This window comes from Danio aesculapii, chromosome 7 (genome assembly GCF_903798145.1).
Source record: "Danio aesculapii chromosome 7, fDanAes4.1, whole genome shotgun sequence".
Lineage (NCBI taxonomy): Eukaryota > Metazoa > Chordata > Actinopteri > Cypriniformes > Danionidae > Danio > Danio aesculapii.
In genome coordinates this window covers 63704321-63727308 of record NC_079441.1, presented here as the reverse complement: position 1 = coordinate 63727308, position 22988 = coordinate 63704321, and the positions used below count along the sequence as shown (strand labels likewise).

General features: G+C 35.9%; 1 protein-coding gene across 1 annotated transcript in view; it reads left to right on the top strand.

Annotated features, from left to right (window-relative positions):
• The first annotated feature begins 732 nt into the window (after window positions 1-732).
• The window catches only part of pkd1l2a (polycystic kidney disease 1 like 2a), a 58706-nt gene continuing 36450 nt past the window's right edge, over window positions 733-22988 (top strand). The window contains exons 1-8 of the mRNA XM_056462327.1: window positions 733-1051; window positions 6904-7062; window positions 9049-9240; window positions 12384-12494; window positions 15557-15704; window positions 17963-18189; window positions 20877-21293; window positions 22544-22656. Of these exons, the coding sequence (XP_056318302.1) occupies window positions 733-1051; window positions 6904-7062; window positions 9049-9240; window positions 12384-12494; window positions 15557-15704; window positions 17963-18189; window positions 20877-21293; window positions 22544-22656 (1686 nt within the window). The remainder of the gene's footprint in view (window positions 1052-6903; window positions 7063-9048; window positions 9241-12383; window positions 12495-15556; window positions 15705-17962; window positions 18190-20876; window positions 21294-22543; window positions 22657-22988) is intronic.

Below are 22988 nucleotides of genomic sequence, written 5' to 3'. Positions count from 1 at the left end.
TTAGTACCTAAAATTTTTATAAGGAACACTTTTGTACTTTTAAGGTACTAATATGTACCCATGAGGAATTAATATGGACCTTTTAGGTACACATTTATACCTTTTGAAAAGGAACCACCCCAGTGACAGTGTGTGTACCTTTATTTCTGAGAGTGTAGAAGTATTCATTGATGCATTCATTAATTTTCCTTACAGCATATGTTTTACGCAGAGGATGCCCTTCCTGCTGCAATCCAGTATTGAGAAATCCATGCGGACACTGGGAGAACATGCAAACTCTACACACAAATGCCACCTGGCCCAGCCGGGACGCAAACTAGCAACCTTGTTGCTGTGAGGCGACAGTGATAATCACCGAGCCCCCATGCCATCCCAATCCTAGATTTATGACAATGCAAATTTCCTCAAGACTATTATTGATTGAGGAAATAAAAGTGTGAACTGTATTTAACTGAAGTAATTGATGATGCCTGTATTGTTTCGGTATTGTTACTGGTCTTATCTTGCTCTGCCCAGGTTGTGGATGCAGACATCAATGGCTCTCTGTTATTTACATGGCGGCTTGAGGGGTACAATTTGAGTTAATGCAACCAATAGCGGTCAAACCATTGTTGCTGAGTGAACAAGTCTATCAATGACATCACACTCTCATTTTGGGCATGGACAGTCAGTAGCCTTTAAATACAGAGGGATTTTGACTGCTTCTGTTTATCTTCATGTTTAAGGATGAAAATGCGCAACCGCACGCTCAGTATTCTGTTCGTATTACTGAGTTTTCATGTCATCTCCATCAGGAGTGACGATGAGGAGGTTCTGTCTTGTCCTGAGCACCAGCAGGCATTTGAGAGCTCCTGCTATGAGTTTGTGGAGTTGCGTCGGGGTTTTCTCAGTGCTCAGGCTTGGTGTGAGCGGGGCGGTGGGCACCTGGCCTTTATTCTGAATGATGAAACGCAACAGTTCCTGCAGAAACACCTACAGCAGGCACATGACTGGTGGATTGGACTGGCACCTGCCTTCACCAACCTCACTCTGGACTCAGCTGCCACTGAAGGTATGTTTCTAGGCTGTCAAAGACATATGGGTTGTTGATGTGATTTTCACTGTCACATGTTTTAAATTGTCATATATTTTGTGCGTTTTTTAACCAAATCTCAAAACTTATTGAGCCAGATCGGTCTCAAAAATACATTTACAAACATATAATTCATATATCCACAACACAATTTACACGTACAAAACCCTATTTATAAGTTCAAAATGTGATTACAAAATGCACAAACCCAATTAATCTGGCTCAAATATTCATGATTTCTACTTGTGAATTCTCAAATTGTGTGTTGTAAATATGAATTGTGTTTTGAATTTACAAATTAGATTTTGTAAATGTGAATTGTGCTGCGCATGTATGATTTTTATCATACATGTATTATTTTTGAGACTGATCTGGCTCCAACTGTCCTATGGTGTGACTGTTTTAAGCATAGTTTAATAAATTACAGTGCTAACAGGTTAAGGTCACAATTCATGCTATTAACTACAGGCTTTTACCTGCCTATTGTTAAGATATGAACTGTTCATGAAGTTATAAAAGTATGATATTATTCTGCATCCCAAATACTACCCAAAACCTAAACACAACTTCAACCTACTAACTACTGATATACAGCTAATTAGTATTGTTGGGTATTATTTATTAAGCTAGTGTTAGTTAATAGTTTGTTGTGAATTGTGACCTAAACTGAAGTGTTACCACTCAATTTGTATACAAAAATGGTGAATTAGTTCATTTTACAAGTGGCCGTTTTAGTAAATGTCAGTCACTGAATATATGCTCATTTAACCAGGCAATTCTACAAAAAACTTTAATTAATTGAAGGGCACAACTTAAGATCAGGGGACTGAAGAGGGGTGATGAGCACCTGTTTTTTTTTTTTTTTTTTTTGTTTTGTTTTGTTTTTTGTCTCAGAATTTTTTACAGATTTAACTTTTTTGAAACCACAATAAAATTAAGTTTGATTATCCTTGAAATTTCTGTGTGTTCATGGGGGTTTCCTCCACAGTCCAAAGACATGCGGTATAGCTGAATTAGATTATCTAAATTGGCCGTATGTGAGTCTGTGTGAATGTGAGTGTGTATGTGTGTTTCCCAGTGCTGGGTTGCAGCTGGAAGGGCATTCGCTGCATAAAACATATGCTGGAATAGTTGGCTGTTCATTCCGCTTTAGCAATCTCTAATAAATAAGGGACCAAGCCGAAGGAAAATGAATGAATGAATGAAAGAATGTCCTTTGGTGTGACACCCCTATTTACTGAAAATGTCCAACAAGTTACAGTGTCTTTTTTATTATAACATTTTTATATAAAATGTATAGCACTATATGATGATAAGTGTCCAATAATGAAGATAAATCGCTCTCACCCAATTTGTATATCATTGAGAAATGTTATCTTCATTTTTGCTGTCACACCATGGGAATTTTTTACAGTACATATTAGTAAAAAGTCAAATAAATATAAATTATAAAAACATAAATATTTTTTCTTCAAAAACATGTACATATACATACATACATACATACATAGATAGACACATACATACATACATACATACATACATACATACATACATACATGCATACATATATATATATATATATATAATTTATTTGGCAGATACTTAAATAACAGTAAACACATTACATGTGAAATACATGTTATAATCTACTGGTTTTGAACAGATTTTTTTCGAGAATAATAATGAAATACAGTTAAGTAAACAACCATAACATTACCATTAACCCAACCCAAATCCACCCCACACACAAAAATAGAAAAAAATTATGATAATTAAAGAAAAAAGTAAATAAATAAATAAATAAATAAAGAGTCATGGTGGCTCAGTGGTTAGCACTGTCGCCTCACACCTAGTGCTGGATTGCCGCTGGAAGGGCTTCCGCTGTGTAAAACAAATGCCAGAATAGTTGGTGGTTCATTTCGCCGTGGTTACCTCTGATAAATAAGAAACTTAGCCGAAGGAAATGGATGAATGAATAAATGAATAAATAAATAAATTTATACATAAATACATAAATAAATAAATTGATATTTCCCAAATGGAGTATTTAATTTTCAAAAAAAAGTCAAGTCATTCAACCAGGAGAGATTTGCAGGGGCACACAAAGATTTCCAATTTAGCAATATTTGTCTTCTGGTTAACATTGATGCCGAAGCAATAATATTGGTACAGTGCTTATTATTTAAACAGTGCGTAGGGGGTAAACCAAAAATTTTACAATTATTGGGCAGGGTTTCACATGCAGAAATATTAAGAGCACTTGACAGTGTGTCAAAAGAGTAGACCATCAAAAAAAGAAGACCAAAACTTTAATATTTTTACCACCCAATATAATCAGCAAAATGTTTCAAAAACGTTTCAGATTCCAGTATTGTCAGGATAACAGACACTCAAAAATACATTTAGTTGGCTAAAACATGATGTTACCAGCTTACTATTAATTGGACGACACAACATCAAAATAGTCTTATACTACAAAATGACACAATATTTGATCTTCTTTATACGTTTTATGGAAGTCAAAGGCTTTTTTGGACCTTGTTTTTTAGCATTCTCTTATCAGAATAAGCTAATGAGACACAGACTGTTAAGAAGTCTTATCCTCCTTGTCAGATGGGTTTCACACACAGATTAACAAGTTTTCAATCACCTACATTGTAACTTTCCACCATTATTACTTGCTAATTTGCGTTATCTCTCCTGAGCAGTAGGCTGTTAATTGGTCTATGGCTTAACAAAGACCTTTACAGCCCCATAAAGAAGCATCATTTATTGCCATGTCTCCTTTTGTAATTGCAAAGAGGGTTTAACTGTTGTACGTGTCAGAGATATGATCACAGCTTTTGCCACCTTGTTTGGGTCCAGTTAGGTTAGGGGTTACCGTGGTATCATCAGTGGCGGATTTAGGAATGTGCAATATGGGCGATCGCCCAAGGCAGCACCTTGCTGGGGGCAGCACAGGGAGATTTTAAAAAGTGCCTCCGTAAAAGCTTTGAGATAAGATTTACTTTATGCAAGTGTATAGAGGGGTTATCCAAGAATAAAGACGTTAGGGTCCATTCACATTTGGTGTCTTTTGCACATGCAAGTTTTGTTATTCTTTATGTGCAACCAACACAATCTCATGGCAATTCGTAACTTTTTGATTTAGTGGCTAATTCAGATGAATTCGTACAATCTAATTCACACAATTTTGTACGATTTGCTCATCCGCCAATGACAGTTGGGGTTAGGGTGGGGTTAGGTTCTTTTTAAAATTGTACAATTTCGTATGACTGAACTTGTACGAATTCGTACGAATTAGCCACTAAACTGACAAAACGTAAAATACTTATGTTTTCTCGTGAGATCAGGTGCAACTGAAACAACACTGGTGAAAACAAATTGACGCATGTGCACAGAAAGCCATTCCCGCTCACCCTGATCCCCGTTGTTTACATGCACGCTGATATGTGTCGACATGTAAGTCGACAAAAGTTTATGATGATACTTTGACTAAGCATGACTATGAAGCAGAAAGGAGGAACAATGAGTCAGGGAGGTAATTAAGACTTCATAATATTAATTCTCAGCCATGAGTCGGGTCTAAGACAACAGATAATTCTAAAATAAATATATATTTTTGTATATAACTGTCCTAATTAATATTTATGCAAATGTTTTAAAATATTGCTTCAGTTGTGTGTTTTTACATTGTTTTTCAGTTACATTTAGTACTGATTTATGTTATTTTTAGAATAATTTATGTATAATAATAATAATAATAATAATAATAATAATAATTTTATATTTATTGAAAATAAATACGTATTAAAATGTATTTTTAATAAATATAAATATATATATATATATATATATATATATATATATATATATATATATATATATATATATATATATATATATATATATATATATATATATATATATATTATATTATATGTATATATTTAAAATATATATTTAAATATTTTAAATATAATATATAAAAAGTCAACCACATAGTGTCTTTATTTTTGGAGGATGAGGAAGGGGGATGTTTGGGGTGGTTTTGCCCAGGGTGCCATTTAAACTAGAACCGCCACTGGGTATCATCATAGTTTTCAGGGGAGATTTTTTAGATGGTGTTTTATCAAGGTAGACGACTAGATATTTGTTTTGGCAAAATGGATAAAAGATGCCATTTTTAAAATAATCTCAGCACATCCTCCGATGTAAGGACATTTTGCCATCATTTACTAAAGACACCCATAAAAAGTCATTTAGTGTACATAAAAATGTAGTGAATATAAAACAAATATAAAAGTCCCTATTTTAAATCTTTGTATTTTGCACTTTCCTTCAAACACTAGGTTTTATCCATCTGTCAACAATGCATAATTATTCATTAAAATTATACTAAACATTTTGTATCCTTTATATTACTGTACACTCAAAAAAAAAATTGCGGCTTGTTCGAACTACTTATTTAAAATGAGTTGATACAACACAATTCTAAAGTTGTTTTGCTGCAACCTATTTGTTTTTGTTGAGTCCACTTAAATCACAAGTCATGTGTCAAACTCAGTTCCTGGAGGGCCGCAGCTCTGCACAGTTTAGTTCCAACCCTAATTAATCACACCTGATCAAACTCATTGAGTCCTTCAAGCTTGTTCGAGTCCTACAGGTAAGTTTGTTGAAGCAGGAACTGAGTTTGAACTGAGTTAGTTAGTCGATTTGTGTTGGGACAACATGAAGGAATTTTGTGGAACTCAGCAATTTTTTTAAGCATGAGGGAGATTTTAATTAATAAATAAATTAATTAGTTAATTGAATTTAATAAAATTATTGTGATAGTTATTTTTATATATTTGATTGAAGCATAAGTCAAAAGTTATTTGGCATTTCATTTTTATCTAAATGTATCTGTTATATTGAATGACGATAACACATCGTTTCACCTATATTATATTTATTATACCTATATTTTAATTAAAAAAAGTAATTTAGTAAAGACTAAAGTAGACAATGAGCTTACATGTAACATACTTTACATATGTAAAATGTAAAACATTTAATCTGATGCAGACAGTATTCATTTCATAGACTTTACTACTGAGATATGAAAACAAAATGCCTTTTATGCAAAATAGTTGTTTGTTTGTTTGTTTGTTTGTTTTTAACAAGACCAAATAAAAAGTAACATTCATTTATTTTCCTTCAGCTTAGTCTTTGATTTATCAGAGATCGCCACAGCGAAATGAACCACCAACTATTCTGGCATAAGTTTTACGTTTACACAGGGACAACATGCAAATTCCACACAGAAATGCCAACTGGCCCAGCCATGACTCAAACCAGCAACTTTCTTGCTGTGAGGTGACAGTGCTTTTGAGGTAACACTTTAGGTCACAATTCACGGTACACGGCTGCAGAGCTTTTGAGTTGAGTGGTTGGGTTAAAAGCTGAGCCAACTCAAAAAAGCTGTGCAGCAAGTTGCCTTAGCTGAGTCAACTCAAAAAAGCTGTGCAGCAAGTTGCCTTAGTTGAGTCAACTCAAAAAAACTTACAATTTTAAGTTAAGTCAGCTTATTTTGTGTACATTGTATTAAACACTGGCTTGTTGCCTGCCTGTTATTAAGATGTTAACTGTTCATTAGTAGTTATAAAATATGATCTTTGCATTCCTAATCCTACCCAAAACCTTTAACACAACTTCAACCTTACTAACTACTGATATACGGCTAATTAGTAGTTTATTAAGCTAGTAGTGTTAGTTAATGACTTTTTAACACTGTGACAAACTAACGTGTTACCACTTTTGGTTGTTTTGTTACTCTTTATCCTCAGGTCCCTTGTCATGGTTGGATGGATCAGATGTTAGTTACTCTAACTGGGTCCAGGAGCCATGGCTGAACTCATCCTGTGGCTTCATCCAGAGAGATTCTGGATTTCAGTGGGAAGCCACAAGAAACTGCAGCCAGGAGCTCTTCTTCATCTGCGAGTTTGGTTGGTGCCCCAAATTTAATTTTAAACCCTTCACCCACAACCCTACACAATTTACTGTATTCTAAGTGTTTGAGTACATTGTTAGACAAAATTACCCAGTAAAACACCACATACATTCTTTACAGTTCACTACTGTAATATGCACTGCATTGTGGGTCATTTTAAAACTTCAACAGTAACTTACATTTGCATTTTTACACTTGCATTTTAGGAATTTGCAGTATCCTACCGTAATCTGCTACTGTAGTTGAAAACACAAATGAGACCATTAATAAAATGATTTGTCACTTGTTTGGAATTTATTAAATTCAATAGTAAAAACTAAATATAAAGATTTTGTACTGCTAGTGTAAAATGTAAATAAATTAAAGTAAAACTGTAAAAAGTTGTCATATAGTAACATTAAAATGTGGTAAATGAATGGTATTTTACCATAGAAAGAAGTTGCGGTAAAGCTATTTTACTGTAAAAAATTTTAATTGTGGTGTAGCCCTGCTACTGTAAAAGACATTTACAGGTAAGTTACCGTACAAGGGCAGTTGCGGTAACTTGCTGGCAACGGTACTGCAGTAAGTTACTGCAAAAATACAATAAAATGTCTAAAAGTGTAAGCTCATACATTACAGGAGATGTTGTCTCCAGAAGGTGCAAGCACATCACATTCAGCAGATTACTCACTCACAAAGGACTTAAAAAAGTTGCACATTTTTAAAGTTAAAAAACGTACAAGCGTACAGGTTTTCCCAGGCATCCCTGTTAGTGAATCATGTTGCAAGAAGTACAACCTATACAGCTGAAGTCAAAATTATTAGCATTAACTTTGAATTTTCTTTTCTTTTTTAAATATTTCCCAAATGATGTTTAACAGAGCATGGAAATTTTCACAGTATGTCTGATAATATTTTTTCTTCTGGAGAAAGTCTTACTTGTTTTATTTCGGCTAGAATAAAAGCAGTTTTAATTTTTTTAAAAACATTTTAAGGTCAAAATTATTTGCCCCTTTAAGCTAATTTTTTATTCGATAGTCTACAGATAGTCTACAGAACAAACCTTCCTAATACAATAACTTGCCTAATTACCCTAACCTGCCTAGTTAATCTAATTAACCTAGTTAAGCCTTTAAATGTCACTTTTAGCTGTATAGAAGTGTCTTGAAAAATATCTAGTCAAATATTATTTACTGTCATCATGGCAAAGATAAAATAAATCAGTTATTAGAAATGAGTTATTAAAACTATTAGGTTTAGAAATGTGTTAAAAAAATCTCTCCGTTAACAGAGAAATTGGGGGGGAAAATAAACAGGGGGGCTAATAATTCTCAACTGTACAGTGCTTATATTCATACATATAACCATAAGAAAACAATTAGTGCTATTTCAGATGTGCTGTAAAAAGCTAATCACCTACTACTAGAATTTTCTGAACCCCTGTCAATTCATCAGAAAGTGTCATTTTTCAAGTCATTTGGTGGCAGCAGTTGTGTAAAGTAACAAATTAGGATTACTCAAATTACTGAAATTGAGTAGTTTTTTTTTTTCAGAAATTGTACTTAAGTCGTTTAAGTCATTTTAAAAAATGTGTACTTTTATTTTCACCATTTTTTTCGTGCTGTATCTAACTTTTACTCTACATTTTTGGGCAAATACTTTTACTTGAGTATACATTTTCAGTACTCTTTCCACCACTGTTGTTGGATTCATGAAGAGGATATTATTAGGAACTACTGTTAGTGAAATTTAGCGATTTAAAAAAAAATATTTTTTTTTTTGGAAAATTTACTTGAAGAGCATGATATCTAAAACATTCACCTACACCTCCAATCAAAAGAGAACCGAGACGCTCCTTTATGTGAATGCACGAAACCGAAAGGTAGATGGAAGTGTAAATGCTAAAAGGTAGAATCAGGAAAGCCTATGCGAATATCTCCCTCTCCAATTTTCCTGTTTGTTTTGGTCTTAACCTGTTAATGATGGGTGTTTTTTTTAGAGTCTGGCCGCTCTTTAGCCTGTGCTGATCATAATGCTACGCTTCAGTGTGGCTCTGGTCGAGTGATAGAGATCGATGACAGCTTCTACGGCAGGAAGACGGTGCATTACTGCAGGACCAGTCAGACTCCTTCACAAGCATCCCCACAGCAGGAGGACTGCAGCTGGGTGGATATAGTGGATGCTGTGTCAGGTACATCAGTCTAACTTTCCCACTGACCTTATATGACATGTTTGTGTGAATAGTAGACTTCTTCTTTTGCTGCTGTAGCTCATCTGATTCAAGGTTTTGGTGTTGGTTTCAAGGTTTAACCCTGTATAGGCACACCAACAGTATCTGACCCATTAACCTCAGGTTTTGGAGTCTCTTCTAATTTTCTGATGAGATGGCTCAGGTGTGTTTGATTAGGAAGAGGTTGAAAATGTCTACTGTTGGTGTGCCTTCAGGAACAAGGTTGGGAAACACTGATTTAAGTTACTGTTGTTTTTTTATAAGCTTAGATCATTCTCCTGTGACATCAGACATAAACAAGGTATTTCACCCTCATAACAGGTGCTCAATATTTTCTCTGTTAACCCTAGAGACATGTGATGTTATGTGTTGGTGTTATCCGTCTTTCGGATGAGATGTTAAACCGAGGTCCTGACTCAGTGGTCATTAAAAATCCCATGGCACTTCTCGTAAAGAGTAGGGGTGTAACCCTGTAATCCTGGCCAAATACTCTTCATCTGCCCTTAACCATCATGGCCTCCCCATCATCCCCATTTATTAAATTTTGGAGACACTCCCTCAATGCTCAGACAAAATGGACACATTCAGAGTCTTCTTGATTGAGTTGCTGCCATGTGATTGGCTGATTATATATTTGCGTTAACTAGTTAAACAGGGGACCTAATAAAGTGTTCACTGTTCAGTGGCTGAATATGAAACCACCCCTTATACACTTAAATGCTGCACTATTTGAGAGAGTAGCAATATTCAGTGGTGTCCTAAAGTGGACGTTCTGAAGTGCACTCAATCAGTCCGCAGTAACGAGTATACAACCGTACACTCAGCGACTAGAGAATACCCATAATATACTGTGAGAGTTCACACGCCGAATGAATTTCTGCATCTGACCATAAGATGGCATCTACAGGGGAATCATATCTGTGTAAGTTCATAAATAAATTGTTTAATTGTTAAATTAATGTGTGTATACATGACATGAAACTCAAAATACCTTGTTTCATTACTAATAGACAGTTCGCTAAGTGTTAAATAACAATCACAGGATCTAACTAGTCTGAAGGATTTATCAACTTACTTATCATCTTACTTTCACTCATTTAAGATTGGACTTATGTGGGAAAGAGTGAATGATGGTATAAATATAAATACTAAATAAGTGCTAAATAAGTGTATGTGTTTGTGTGTGTGTGTGTGTGTGTGTGTGTGTGTGTGTGTGTGCGTGTGTGTGTGTGTGAGTGTGATTTGAGGACCAATTGTCACTATTTATTAGTTGCTTGTTAGCATAAATAAATTTTTACCATTATTTGGCAACACTTAAGTTAAAGGGGACCTATAATGTCCCTTTTTACTAGATGTAAAATAAGTCTATAATGTCCCTAGAGTGTGTATGTGAAGTTTGAAAAAATAACAAATTGAGGGTCTCTTTAAATTCAAATGAGATTGTGCTCTTTTGAAGAGAGGGCGGAGCTACAAACACATATGCATCAGCATAGCAGCAGATTCAAAACAGGACGAAGAAGATCTATAGTCGTAAAACTTCACATTTATAATGCTTCTTAAGGCCGTCACACACCAGATGCGCCGCTCAGCGCCGCGACACGGCACGCACATGACAAGTATCGCACACCAGACACGCACATTCGCATGCTATTTTAAATGAAACTTCAGATGGTGCTCTGTGGAGCGGCAGAAAAATGAACAGTGTCCTGAGTTGTGGCTGGGCCGCCGGCTTGCGGTGCCGGTGTGTGTGTACCCTGATAGAAACCTATGTTTAGAATTCTGAAATATATGGCCGTCGCCGAGCTGCACTTCTGATGTGCGGCCTGCTTTAGGGTGCCTTCACACTAGCACTTTTGGTCCTCACCCGGTTTGTTTGACGTCAGAGTACGGTACATTTATCTAGTGTGAACTGGTCTTCTGAACTCGGGTGCGCACCCATGAACCATATCTGAGTCTGTCTGATAGAGGTGGTCTGGGGTATGGTTTGTGCGAACCCTGGGACGATTAACTTCTGATATGAATGCAATCGTACCAAATAACGGAAGTGAACCGCCAACTGTACAACAAACTTTAGTTTTTATAACGTTTATTTGTGTGTGTTTGTCTGTGTATCACCTACCTTGGTGACATGCGACTAAGCCAGAGCAAACAGTGATAGTGTCTGCTTGATCGTTTTTAATGTATTTGCGGCAGACGCAAGTGGCTCTCTGTGTTTTGGTTTTGGAAACAAAACCAAATGATTCAGTCAAAGCAGAATGACCGTGATATGCAAACGTCTCCATTTTGGCACTTTGCTTTAGTGCACAAACAGCACAAAAACTTTAGTGGCGGACGGCTGCTTCTCACTCAGGGCTGTCTATGAGGGAGATGAGGGAGAGATTGTCACTTCCCCCTTCTGATGACATGTGCAAAGGGAGAATGTCAGTCAAAGTGTTTCTGCAGACTGTTTTTACCAAGTGAATAGAATTAATTATCTTTGACCATTAAAAGCTGACTGTGTTCACACACTGTTGACACACAGTTGGGTTTAAACCCCTTATAATAGTGATTTTTGTAAAATAGGTACCCTTAAAGTAATAATTCACATCTTATTTTACATCCCTAATCCCAACTACTACCTTAGTAAGTATTAATAAGCAGTTAAGTAGTAGTTCATTTAGCCTAAATTCTTAGTTAATGATTTGTTAATAACTTGAATTGTACATTAAAATAAAGTGACAAACATATTGTGTTTATCTTAATTAAAGTGCCCTAGACAACAAATAACATGTAGTGATTTTAGTGTTTGTAAAAGATTGATTATATATCTGCAATGGTGTTTCATTTAACCACTCCTTTACTTTACAAGGTATCATTGGAGGAAGATATGGCCACCATGCAAGCCAAAAAACGTTCACCGAAGCACTTATCAGATTGCGTGCTCCTTAGCTATAAAAATATTTGATGGCAAAAGTACTCTAGAGATCAATATTTACCAAGGGATTTGCACAATGCCTTATTTGCACATGCATTGTAGTGTATCCAACAGGACATAGCGATTAATTTTATGGATTATTTGAATGCTGAAGGTATAACTGTTTTTGTGTGTGTGTGTTTTCTTCAAGAGCACTGTCACGGGCTGCAGGTGTGTCAGGCTACTGCCGATATTTCATCTTTTGGAGAGCCGTGCCCAGCAATCGGGAGCTACTTGTCAGTGGAATATCATTGCAAAGAGGGTCAGAATTCATGTCTTTTCCTGCATATGATGTAACACCAAACATATCTTTCAAATATCAATGTTACCAATTCCTTACATAAAAACACAACATATCTGATGTTGATAATGTGGAGCATTATTGCCTCTTAAATATGACACACACTGTGGCCTTTAGACGCTTTATTACTCCAGTACGTGACTGATTGCATGCATTGATTAGATAGGTTAAATGAGAACATTTAAAGGGATAGTTCACACACAAATGTAAAAAACTCACTATTTACTCTCCTTCAAGTGGTTCCTGAGTTTCTTTCTTATGTTGAATACAAAAGAACATATCATGAAGAAGTTGAAAACCTGTAACCATTGACTTTCAGTGGGAAAATGCTGTTTTTGAGTAGAAACTTTAGTAGGAAAAACAAATAATTTGGACGTCAATGGTTACAGCATTCTTCAAAATATCTTCATTTGTGTTTACCAGAAGAAAGAGAAAGTTTTCAGTATTTTGTGATTCATGTTTTCATTTTTCCACATTCATTTATGCTTTTGAATTTGAATATAGGATCTTGATTTATCTTCCAACAACTTTTAAACTTGAAAAGTTTGAAAAAGTGACTTTTATTAACATTTTTAATAGTTAAAAGCAAACCTGGACATTTTACAGGCCCCGAGCCACATGCAGCCCGCTAGACTTTTTTGATTGGCCCGCGTGAGGTATTTATTTACTTTAAATTCAACCGCAAACAGGGCCTTGCAATGCGCAGTTCTGATATTGCGAGGCAACAGAAGGCGACTTTAAGAAATAGCGTCTTTTGCATGCTCAGTTTCGTTATTTCAAATGGAGACGCACGGGTTCAGCACGCAAATACATTTACATTTACATTTAGTCATTTAGCAGACGCTTTTATCCAAAGCGACTTACAAATGAGGACAAGGAAGCAATTTACACAACTATAAGAGCAGCAGTGAGCAAGTGCTATAGACAAGTTTCAGGTGTGTAAAGTCTAAGAAGCAAAGCATTAGTAATGTTTTTTTGAGAGAGAGAGAGTACAGTTAGTGGTATAGCCAGAGAGGCAATTACAGATTAGGAAGGAAAGTAAATATTTGAGTTTTTAGTCGTTTCAAGTGACTTCTGATGCAGTTAGGGAGTTCATTCCATTAACTGAGCAGATTGAATGCGAGAGTTCGGGAAAGTGATTTCGGGATGTGTATATCACGCTCACATTTTCCAGGCACAGCGAGTTGAAAAAAATCATTTCAGAGTGCCAGGCATCTTCACACTTTGTATGGAACTACACAGTAATAAAGGTGGACTAATTACGTAGGATTAACAGTTAAACAAATCCAGATACAGATCCTCTCTCAGTGATAAGCATGGGACGATAATCGTTTTCAAGGTATACCGCGGTTTGGAAAAGTCAAGGTTTTAAAACCACCAACATTTTCTGTAATACCATTCCTAAGGTATGTGCATGATTTTTTTATTTACATTTTGTTAAAGTTTTTTTTAGGACATCAGTATCTCCAGCAGAAATAAATATCCAAAGATGCTGTTTTAAATTGCAAGGAAATCTGTGTCTTTGAAACAAGTGAAGACAGCAGAAGTCAATGATTCATTTGAATTATTTAGCCTGACATGTTTACCGCTCCAAAATATCATAAATCTTTAAAAAAAAAAAAAAAAAAATATATATATATATATATATATATATATATATATATATATATATATATATATATATATATATATATATATATATATATATATATATATATATATATATATATATATATATATATATATATTGTTTTCAATGTGGAAAAAAGTTTTTGTTTTTTACTCAGACATTTAAAAAGAATATACATTAGAGCGGTGATCACAATACCGTGAAACCGTGATATTGTTATCCAAGGTTATCATACCGTCAGAATCTTATACCGGCCCATGCCTACTCAGTGATGATCATTACATCATATATCCACCTCACAATTAACCTGACTTCAGTGCACTTGTTCAGCCCAACACAGGCTTTTTGTGTAAAATGTATCCTTTTGTCATGATTACTTTTATCTCTGACCACCAGAGGTCACTGGTATAAACTCACTTTCACATGGACTACATTTTATGAACTACATATTCAGTCATCCCACACACACACAGACCTGCTTCAAGTCTCCTCTGATTGGACTCCCACAGCTGATGCTGCTTCTGGACTAATCAAACACACTACTTTAGCAGCACACACACTCACTTCCTGGCCGAGTCTTGTTTACCTGTAAAGAGACAATTCAACGCGGTTTCCTCAGTCTTGTTTCACCGTGTTTTGACCCTTGCCAAGTTTGTCTGTTTGTCCATGTTCACTGCCTGCCTTCCGACCTCTCGCCTGTTATAGTGACTACGATTCTGGATTTACCTTTATTCATCTGTTTGCACCCGTGTTGACCCTTGCTTGCCTGACTACCGAATAAACCTACATTTGGATCCTAATGTTGTCTCTGTCATCCACGTGTTACACCTTTTTAAACTCTTATGAATGTTTATTGAGTAGTTCCACAAAATTTATTTTGGAAACTAATTAACAGTATTGGTCTGGCCCTCTAAAACGGCCCCAGAGTCTAATGTGGCCCCTTAGGAAAAAGTAATTGCCCACCCCTGGTTTTAAGTGATATATTGTCTGGGTTGGTGTTGTATATTATGGTGCAAAAACATTGAAAGTTTGTTTCAATGTTTTTGACCCTTTTTTTTTTTGCCAGTACATTTTCTGTTATTTTACACACTCTAAATATTATTTCTTATACATTATATTATTTCAAACTACTAAAATGTCAGTAAAAGTTGCTTTGTTAAACTGTATAGTTGAATATTCAACAACAAAATTGGACAGAGCAGAGATCAACATCCCATAATGCAATTCACATCCGTAAATAAACACTTGTGAATCACTAAATATGCAAACTGTTAACTAAGAGAATTTTTTTATAGCATATCCCTTTAAGTTAGCTTACCGAATTCTGTTTATATTCTATTATGTGTATAAAACATGTCAGTTTATGAACATTTTGTGTGGATGTTGTTCTCAGCTCTTCAGCTGCTGATGAGTAAACTGGCCGCTGTCTTTGACAACATTACTATCACAGTGAAGTGGTTGCTTCATCCGTTTCAAGGCAATCTGACGTGCACATTGAATGCTGGAGATGGACACATCATTGATAATTACAGTCCGGAGAAGTGAGTGTTGCATATCTGCGTCTCGTAATGGCACACAATAAACACCGACTGATAAGAATACAATATAAATATTGTCATCTATGTTAACCCTTGTGAAAAAGAATTATTAGCATACTTTAAAATGATTAATTACTGTGAAAGTAATATACTTAGAAAAAAAATATTCCATGGTTGAAATTCTTGATTCTGATTGGCTGCAAGTTGTGCAATAAATTAGTTAAATGCACAGCTAGTTTCAGAGTAAAGTCTAGAGGGGATACAGCTGTGGATACTCGCATCATTCATTCATCCATCATGCCGCCCCACATACTCCAATCAATATAGCATCATTTTTTTTAACACTATACAATAATAATTAATATTTGTACATTACTGTGAGGGTTGGGGTTGGGGTAGACGTTAATAAAAAACAATTTAATGGATAATTTAATAAATAATATTAATAATACTCTGTATAATTACGTTTACTGTGATGGTAAGATTTAGGGTTGTGGCAGATGGTAATATTATACAATTTAATTGGTAATTTAATAAATTATATAAATAATTCTCAGTAACTTCTGGTCACAGCTGTATCCATTTTAGCAACAACCTAGTTCCAGCTAGTTTTTATCAGTTAGAAATGAATCAAACTTCCATCAAACAATAGAATTAACCATAGTAACTTAGTGACGGCTTTGTGTTGGGTGGTTCTTTTTCTTCAAAATAAAATAAAATAAAATAAAATAAAATAAAATAAAATAAAATAAAATAAAATAAAATAAAATAAAATAAAATAAAATAAAATAAAATAAAATAAAATAAAATAAAATTTAGTGGGGCGACGCGGTGGCGCAGAGGGTAGCATAATCACCCCACAGCAATAAGATCGCTGATTCGAGCCTCGGCTGGGTCAGTTGGCATTTCTGTGTGGAGTTTGCATGTTCTCCTCGAGTTCGCATGGATTTCCTCTGGGATCTCTGGTTTCCCCCACAAGTCCAAAGACATGTGGTACAGGTGAATTGGGTATGATTGAAAATTGACTGTAGTGTATGTGTGTGAATGAGCGCGTATGGATGTTTCCCAGGGATGGGTTGCAGCTGAAAGGGCATTGGCTGTGTAAAATATATGCTGGATAATAACCCCAGATCAATAAAGGGACTAAGCCGAAAAGAAAATGAATGAATTAATAAATTTGGTGGTTCATTACGCTGTGGCGACCCCTGATAAATCAGGGACTAAGCCGAAGGAAAATTAATGATTAAATCAAATGAATAAAAATAAATGAATATAAGTTAAATTAAATAATTAAATTGTTATATTAAATTAAATTTGGTGGTTCATTACGCTGTGGTGACCCCTGATAAATTAATTAAATAAAATAAAATAACATAAAAATAAAATAAAGTAAAATAAAATAGAATTAAATTAAATTAAATTAAATTTGGTGGTTCATTACGCGGTGGAGACCCCTGATAAATTAATTAAATAAAACGAAATAAAATAAACGAACGAATGACTGACCAAATTAGAATTAAATTAAACTAGGTGGGTCATTTCACTGTGGCGATCCCTGATAAATCAGCAACTAAACCAAAGGAAAATTAATGAATAACTTAAATTAAGTCATTAAATTAAGTTATCAAATTAAGTTATTAAATTAAGCTATTAAATTAAATCAAATTAAATTAAGTGGTTCATTTCGCTGTGGTGACCCCTAATCAGGGAATAAGCCGAATTAATAAAATAAAATTAAATAAATTAAGTTGGATTTAAAACTTTTACACTCAGTCACAATAAATCTAAAAAGATTTAGTATAAATGATATATGCATGCACATTGTTTTATTCAGGTATTTTTATTTGTTTAATTTCACTTCTCTCTCTCCCAACATCTCTTCTCTTTTGACATATTTACTGCTGTGATGGTATTTTGTGATGGAATTTTACAGTCTATGGGTGGGACAAGATATTACCGACATATTGAGTACTACAGGCATAGTTAGAGTTTCTTTCTTTTCCTTTCTTCTTTTATTAAAATTATTTATTAAAATGTTAGAAACCAGTAACCATTTCATTTTTCACTTAAACAACAAAACGATTAAGTCTATTTTAATTAAATAACATTATCGATGCTTTAAAAGAAACCCTATGAAATTGGAAAAAAAGTCTCATTCCTCTTTTACTGAAAGTTTATCAGTGGTTGAAAAACACTCGCTGTGACCATTAAGGGATCTTGTTTATGTAGTCTCCATGACTGACTGTGGAATCTCTTTCTAGGATGGAGAATGTGGTGCATAAGTATAGTCATGCTGGATTATACATGATCATGGTTGAGTGCAGTACAAGTGACTGGCATGTGACAGCCCACAAAACCATCACTATCCAGGAGCCACTCGGAGAGTTCAGGACTATAAAGTGCCACAGCATGAATCAATCCACTAACAATACGAACTGCAAAGCACTTTATAATCACCCTTTGAGAATCCAAGTGCAGTTAGATGCAGGTAATATATGTTTTTTCTTTATTGTGAGTATTATTGTTATTTACTTCATCCATTTTAAGTGTTTTCATTATTTATGTACTTACATTTTTAATCAAGTAGATGAGGTGTTTCCTCATATGGGTATTTCCACAGGGTTGCGGCTGGAAGGGCATCCACTGTGTAAAACGTACACTGTCCAAGTTTTAAGAACAACACAACATAACTTGACTTCTAGTTGATCATTTGGTAGCTGTTACGTCTCAGGACATATTTGTCTGCTTTTTTCATTTTTCCTCTGCTCTCCTCTAGTAGGAGATAATGACCATCACCTGCTGCCAATGACGAACTGCTCACTGATTGGAGGATGAGAAGAGCAGTGAGCATTTAAGCAGCATGTCTCCACTAGAACAGATAGGGGTAAAGGATCTGGCATGATACCTGAGGATGTAGAGGTGTCGCACATGATAGTGGAGACCGGTGGGGGTCGAACTACCACCTTAAAGAAGGATGTAAAAAGAGGAGTAGTGCATTTTTTTAAGCTTCAAATGTCAATCGGAAGGAACTACCACTCTGATAAACAAAATAAATATAAAACTAATGAAATAAAAAAGAAAAATTCAGGCAGTAGTTTACTCTGATGAACGTTTGAAGCTGCTACACCTTTTTCTTCATTGTTCAATAGAGTAGGTCAATTTCGATAGATATTGGAAGCTGACATGATGTGCTACCCCTGTTTTTACATCCTTATGATGGTAGTTCATTCTGATAGACATTTGAAGCTGACAATATGTGCTGCCCCTGTTTTTACATCCTTATTTAATGTAATAGTTCTTACTGATAGACATTTGAAGCTGACAAGATGTGCTAACCCTGTTTTTTTTTAGTGGAAGTATGACAGATTGAGCTACCGTTAGCACATTCTGATGAGGTGGCACAGATCGTCAGAACACCGGCACAAATTAAGCCCTGACTAGAACAGTGTGTGTGGAGGCTCTTTTGTTAGGCATTACATTTTTCTTTTGATCGTTTAAAGCCTTATCTGTTGATTAGGAGCTTTAATTGGTTTAAGTTCTGTTAACGCTGTTGCCCAACTTATGTAGCTTTTGCCTCAGAAACTCCTTTTGGCTTTAAGTTTCGTTATCGACTCTTTACTTTGTTAATTTGGGATTGGGTTAGTAGGAAGGGGGTGCCATTTTTTTCTTTTTTGCCAACAGTTTTCTCCTGTTTAGTAAGGGAGTGAGGGTATTTTTCTTTTCATTGATAGATTATTTACAGTAGTTCTTCCCTTTCTATCAGTTAGAGAACTTTTTGTTTGTTGTTTTGGCTCGAACTCCCTCTTGAAGCTTTCTTAAAACCATCCCTTAATCATCGAATAAATCTTTTATTAATCTTTTTCAAGTTGCATTTTTCTTTCGTTTAGTCTTTTGGGAGGTTGCTCATGAGACCTCATCGCTGACACACACACAAAACTCCACTAACATTCTGTTGTGTACATGTGTTCCCCTAGACAGAATTAAAGAAACGTAACAGTATCAGAAGTGGCTTATATGAAAGGCAAAGGCCTCTAGATTATGCTTGTTTTACCAGAATAAAATATGATCATGCCTTGATTTTTAATTATTTAATTAGGACAGTAAGGTCTGACTGTGCTTAGACAAAATTCTTGTCACTTAACAGAAATAATGTACAGTTTAGAATATAAAGTCATGGTACAGTGGAAAAAGAATTAATATTGTGTATGACTCCCATGAGCTTGGACGACTGCATCCATACATCTCTGCAATGACTCCAATCACTTATTAATAAAGTCATCTGGAATGGCAAGGAAAGCGTTCTTCCAGGACTCCCAGAGTTCAAGATTCTTTGGATTCATCTTCAATTCCTCCTCCTTCATTTTACCCCCAGACATGCTCAATAATGTTCATGTCTGGTGACTGGGCTGGCCAGTCCTGGAGCACCTTGACCTTCTTTGCTTTCAGGAACTTAGATGTGGAGGTTGAAGTATGAGTAGGAGCGCTATCCTGCTGAAGAATTTGCCCTTTCCTGTGGTTTGTAATGTAATGGGCAGCACAAATGTCTTGATACCTCAGGCTGTTGATGTTGCCACCCACTCTCGCACAGATCTCTCACACACCCTCATACTCAATGTAACCCCAAAACATGATTTTTCCTTCACCAAACTTGACTGATTTCTGTGAGAATCTTGGGTATATGCAGCCTGGTCTCACAAGAAAACGTAAGTATTTTACGTTTTGTCAGTTTAGTGGCTAATTCGTACGAATTTGTACGATTTTATAAAGGAGGCGTGGCACCTTACCCCACCCTTAAACCCAACCGTCATTGGGGGATGAGAAATCGTACTAAATTGTACGAATTAGATCGTACGAATTCGTACGAATTAGCCACTAAATCAAAAAGTTACGAATTGCCAAGAGATTGTGTTGGTATATGCGGGTTCCAAAAGGTCTTCTGCAGTATTTGTGATGATTGGGATTCAACAGATGATTCATCTGAAAAATATACCTTCTGCCACTTTTCCAAATGATCAACAAGAAGTCAAGTTATTATTTGTTGCTTTTACAACTGGGATCGACAACAAGACTTTTGTCAGGCAGCGTATGCTATTCATTAAATCAAGGGCATGAATTTCAGATAAATCAGGAAATGAATGAATGAATAAATGCAAATGACTGTTCGCCTTTCTCCAGGAACAAATGTAACCTACAAAGTTCAGCATGGAAGCACAGATCTGGCCTCTGCATCCACCATCAGAGGAGTGGTTCCTGTGAATATCAGCGTTTCTCCAGAAGTTCAGCAGCAGCTCGGTCCAGGCTGCCATCAGCTCACAGTAGTGGCTCTGAATGAGGTGACGGCAGCGGGTCAGTCCAGCGCTCTGGAGCTGTGTTTGCTGGAGCAGCTTGAAGGACTCACTGCAGAAGTGGATTTGGGTCCTGGTCTTGAGCAGTGTCCGGTGCGAGTCCTCAATGTTAGCGTGTCTCTTTCACGAGGAGCTCCTGCGCATCTGCAGTTCCTGCTGTCTGGAGACAATCAGTCCTTCTCCGAGACACACCAGATGATGCACGGAGGTCCACAGGTGTTCCTCATCTCAAACACAATACTGACAGGTATTTGATTGATTTTTGAAAAAAACCTAAAATTATTAGAAAACATTTTCATACTTGGCGGCATGGTGGCTTAGTGGTTAGCACTGTCGCCTTACGGTAAAAAGGCCGCTGATTCAAGTCCCGACTGGGCCAGTTGGCATTTCTGTGTGGAGTTTGCATGTTCCCCCGTGTTTGCATGGGTTTCCTCCGGGTGCTCCGATTTCCCCCACAGTCCAAAGACATGTGGTACAGGTGAATTACATAAACTAAATTGGTCTTAGTGTATGTGAATGTGAGTTTGTATGGGTGTTTCCCTGTAATGGGTTGCGGCTTTATCGGCATCCAGAGCATAAAACATATGGCGGAATAGTTGGCGGTTCATTCTGCTGTGGCGACCTCTGAAATACAGACTAAGCCGAAGGAAAATGAATGAATGAATTTTCATACATCAAAATGTTGTGTTTAATGTATTGTTTAATGATATCCCCCCCCCCCCCCCTCCCGCCGAAGCCGAAGGAAAATGAATGAATGAATTTTCATACATCAAAATGTTGTGTTTAATGTATTGTTTAATGATATCCCCCAGTCCCCCACCCCAATAAAAAGGCACTATTAATTCACCCTAGTTTAAAACCAGTTTTTCTATTGAACACAAAAGAAGATGTTTTGTAAAATGTTGGCTACTGGCAGTAGCACCCATTGACTTCCATAGTATTTCCCTTTTGTTGAAGACACTGGGTGCCAGCAGCAAGCATTCATTCATTTTCTTTTCGGCTTTGTCCCTTTATTCATCTGGGGTTGCCACAGCGGAATAAACTGCCAGCTTATTCAGCATATTTTCATGCATCGGTTGCCCTTCCAGCTGCAACCCATCACTGGGAAACACCCATACACTCATTCATACACATACACTACGGTCAATTTAGCTTACCCAATTCACTTACAGCGCATGTCTTTGAACTGTGGGCAAATATGGAGCACCCGGAGGAAACCCACACCAACACGTGAAGAACATGCAAACTCCACACATAAATGCCAACTGACCCAGCCCGGATTCGAACCAGCAACCTTCCTGCTGTGAGGTGAGAGTGCTAACCACTGAGCCACTGTGTCACCCAAACAATAGGCAAACATACTCTATTATTAATTATAAACTACTGTAGCAGTTTTTCATGTGGACAGTGATTAATAAGTATTGTGTTGTGCATTTAAACATAGATTGAAATAAAAGTTAATTTAGTCTTTTTTTCTCTCTCTCTCTTCTCATTTAGGAAAATTAAACGTTGTGGTCAGAGCAGAAAACTCCTTCTCAAGCATTGAAGTGGATGGTGGAAAGACAACAGTTTGTCGCAGTGAAACAGAGAATCAACATAATGGCAATACAGTATGTGATCCATAAACACATACAATACAATGAAATACAATACGATACAATACAATATGATACAGCACCATACAATACAATACAATAAGATACAATACAATGCAATACAATATGACACAGCACAATACAATACATAATGGCACAATATAATTACAATACAATACAGCACAATACAATTACAATATGGCACAATACAATATAGCACAATACATGATACAGCACAATAATATACAGTACAGTACAATACAACATAAACACAACAAGATACAGCAGAATACAACACAATATGATACAATACAATACAATACAATGCAGCACAGCACAACACAATA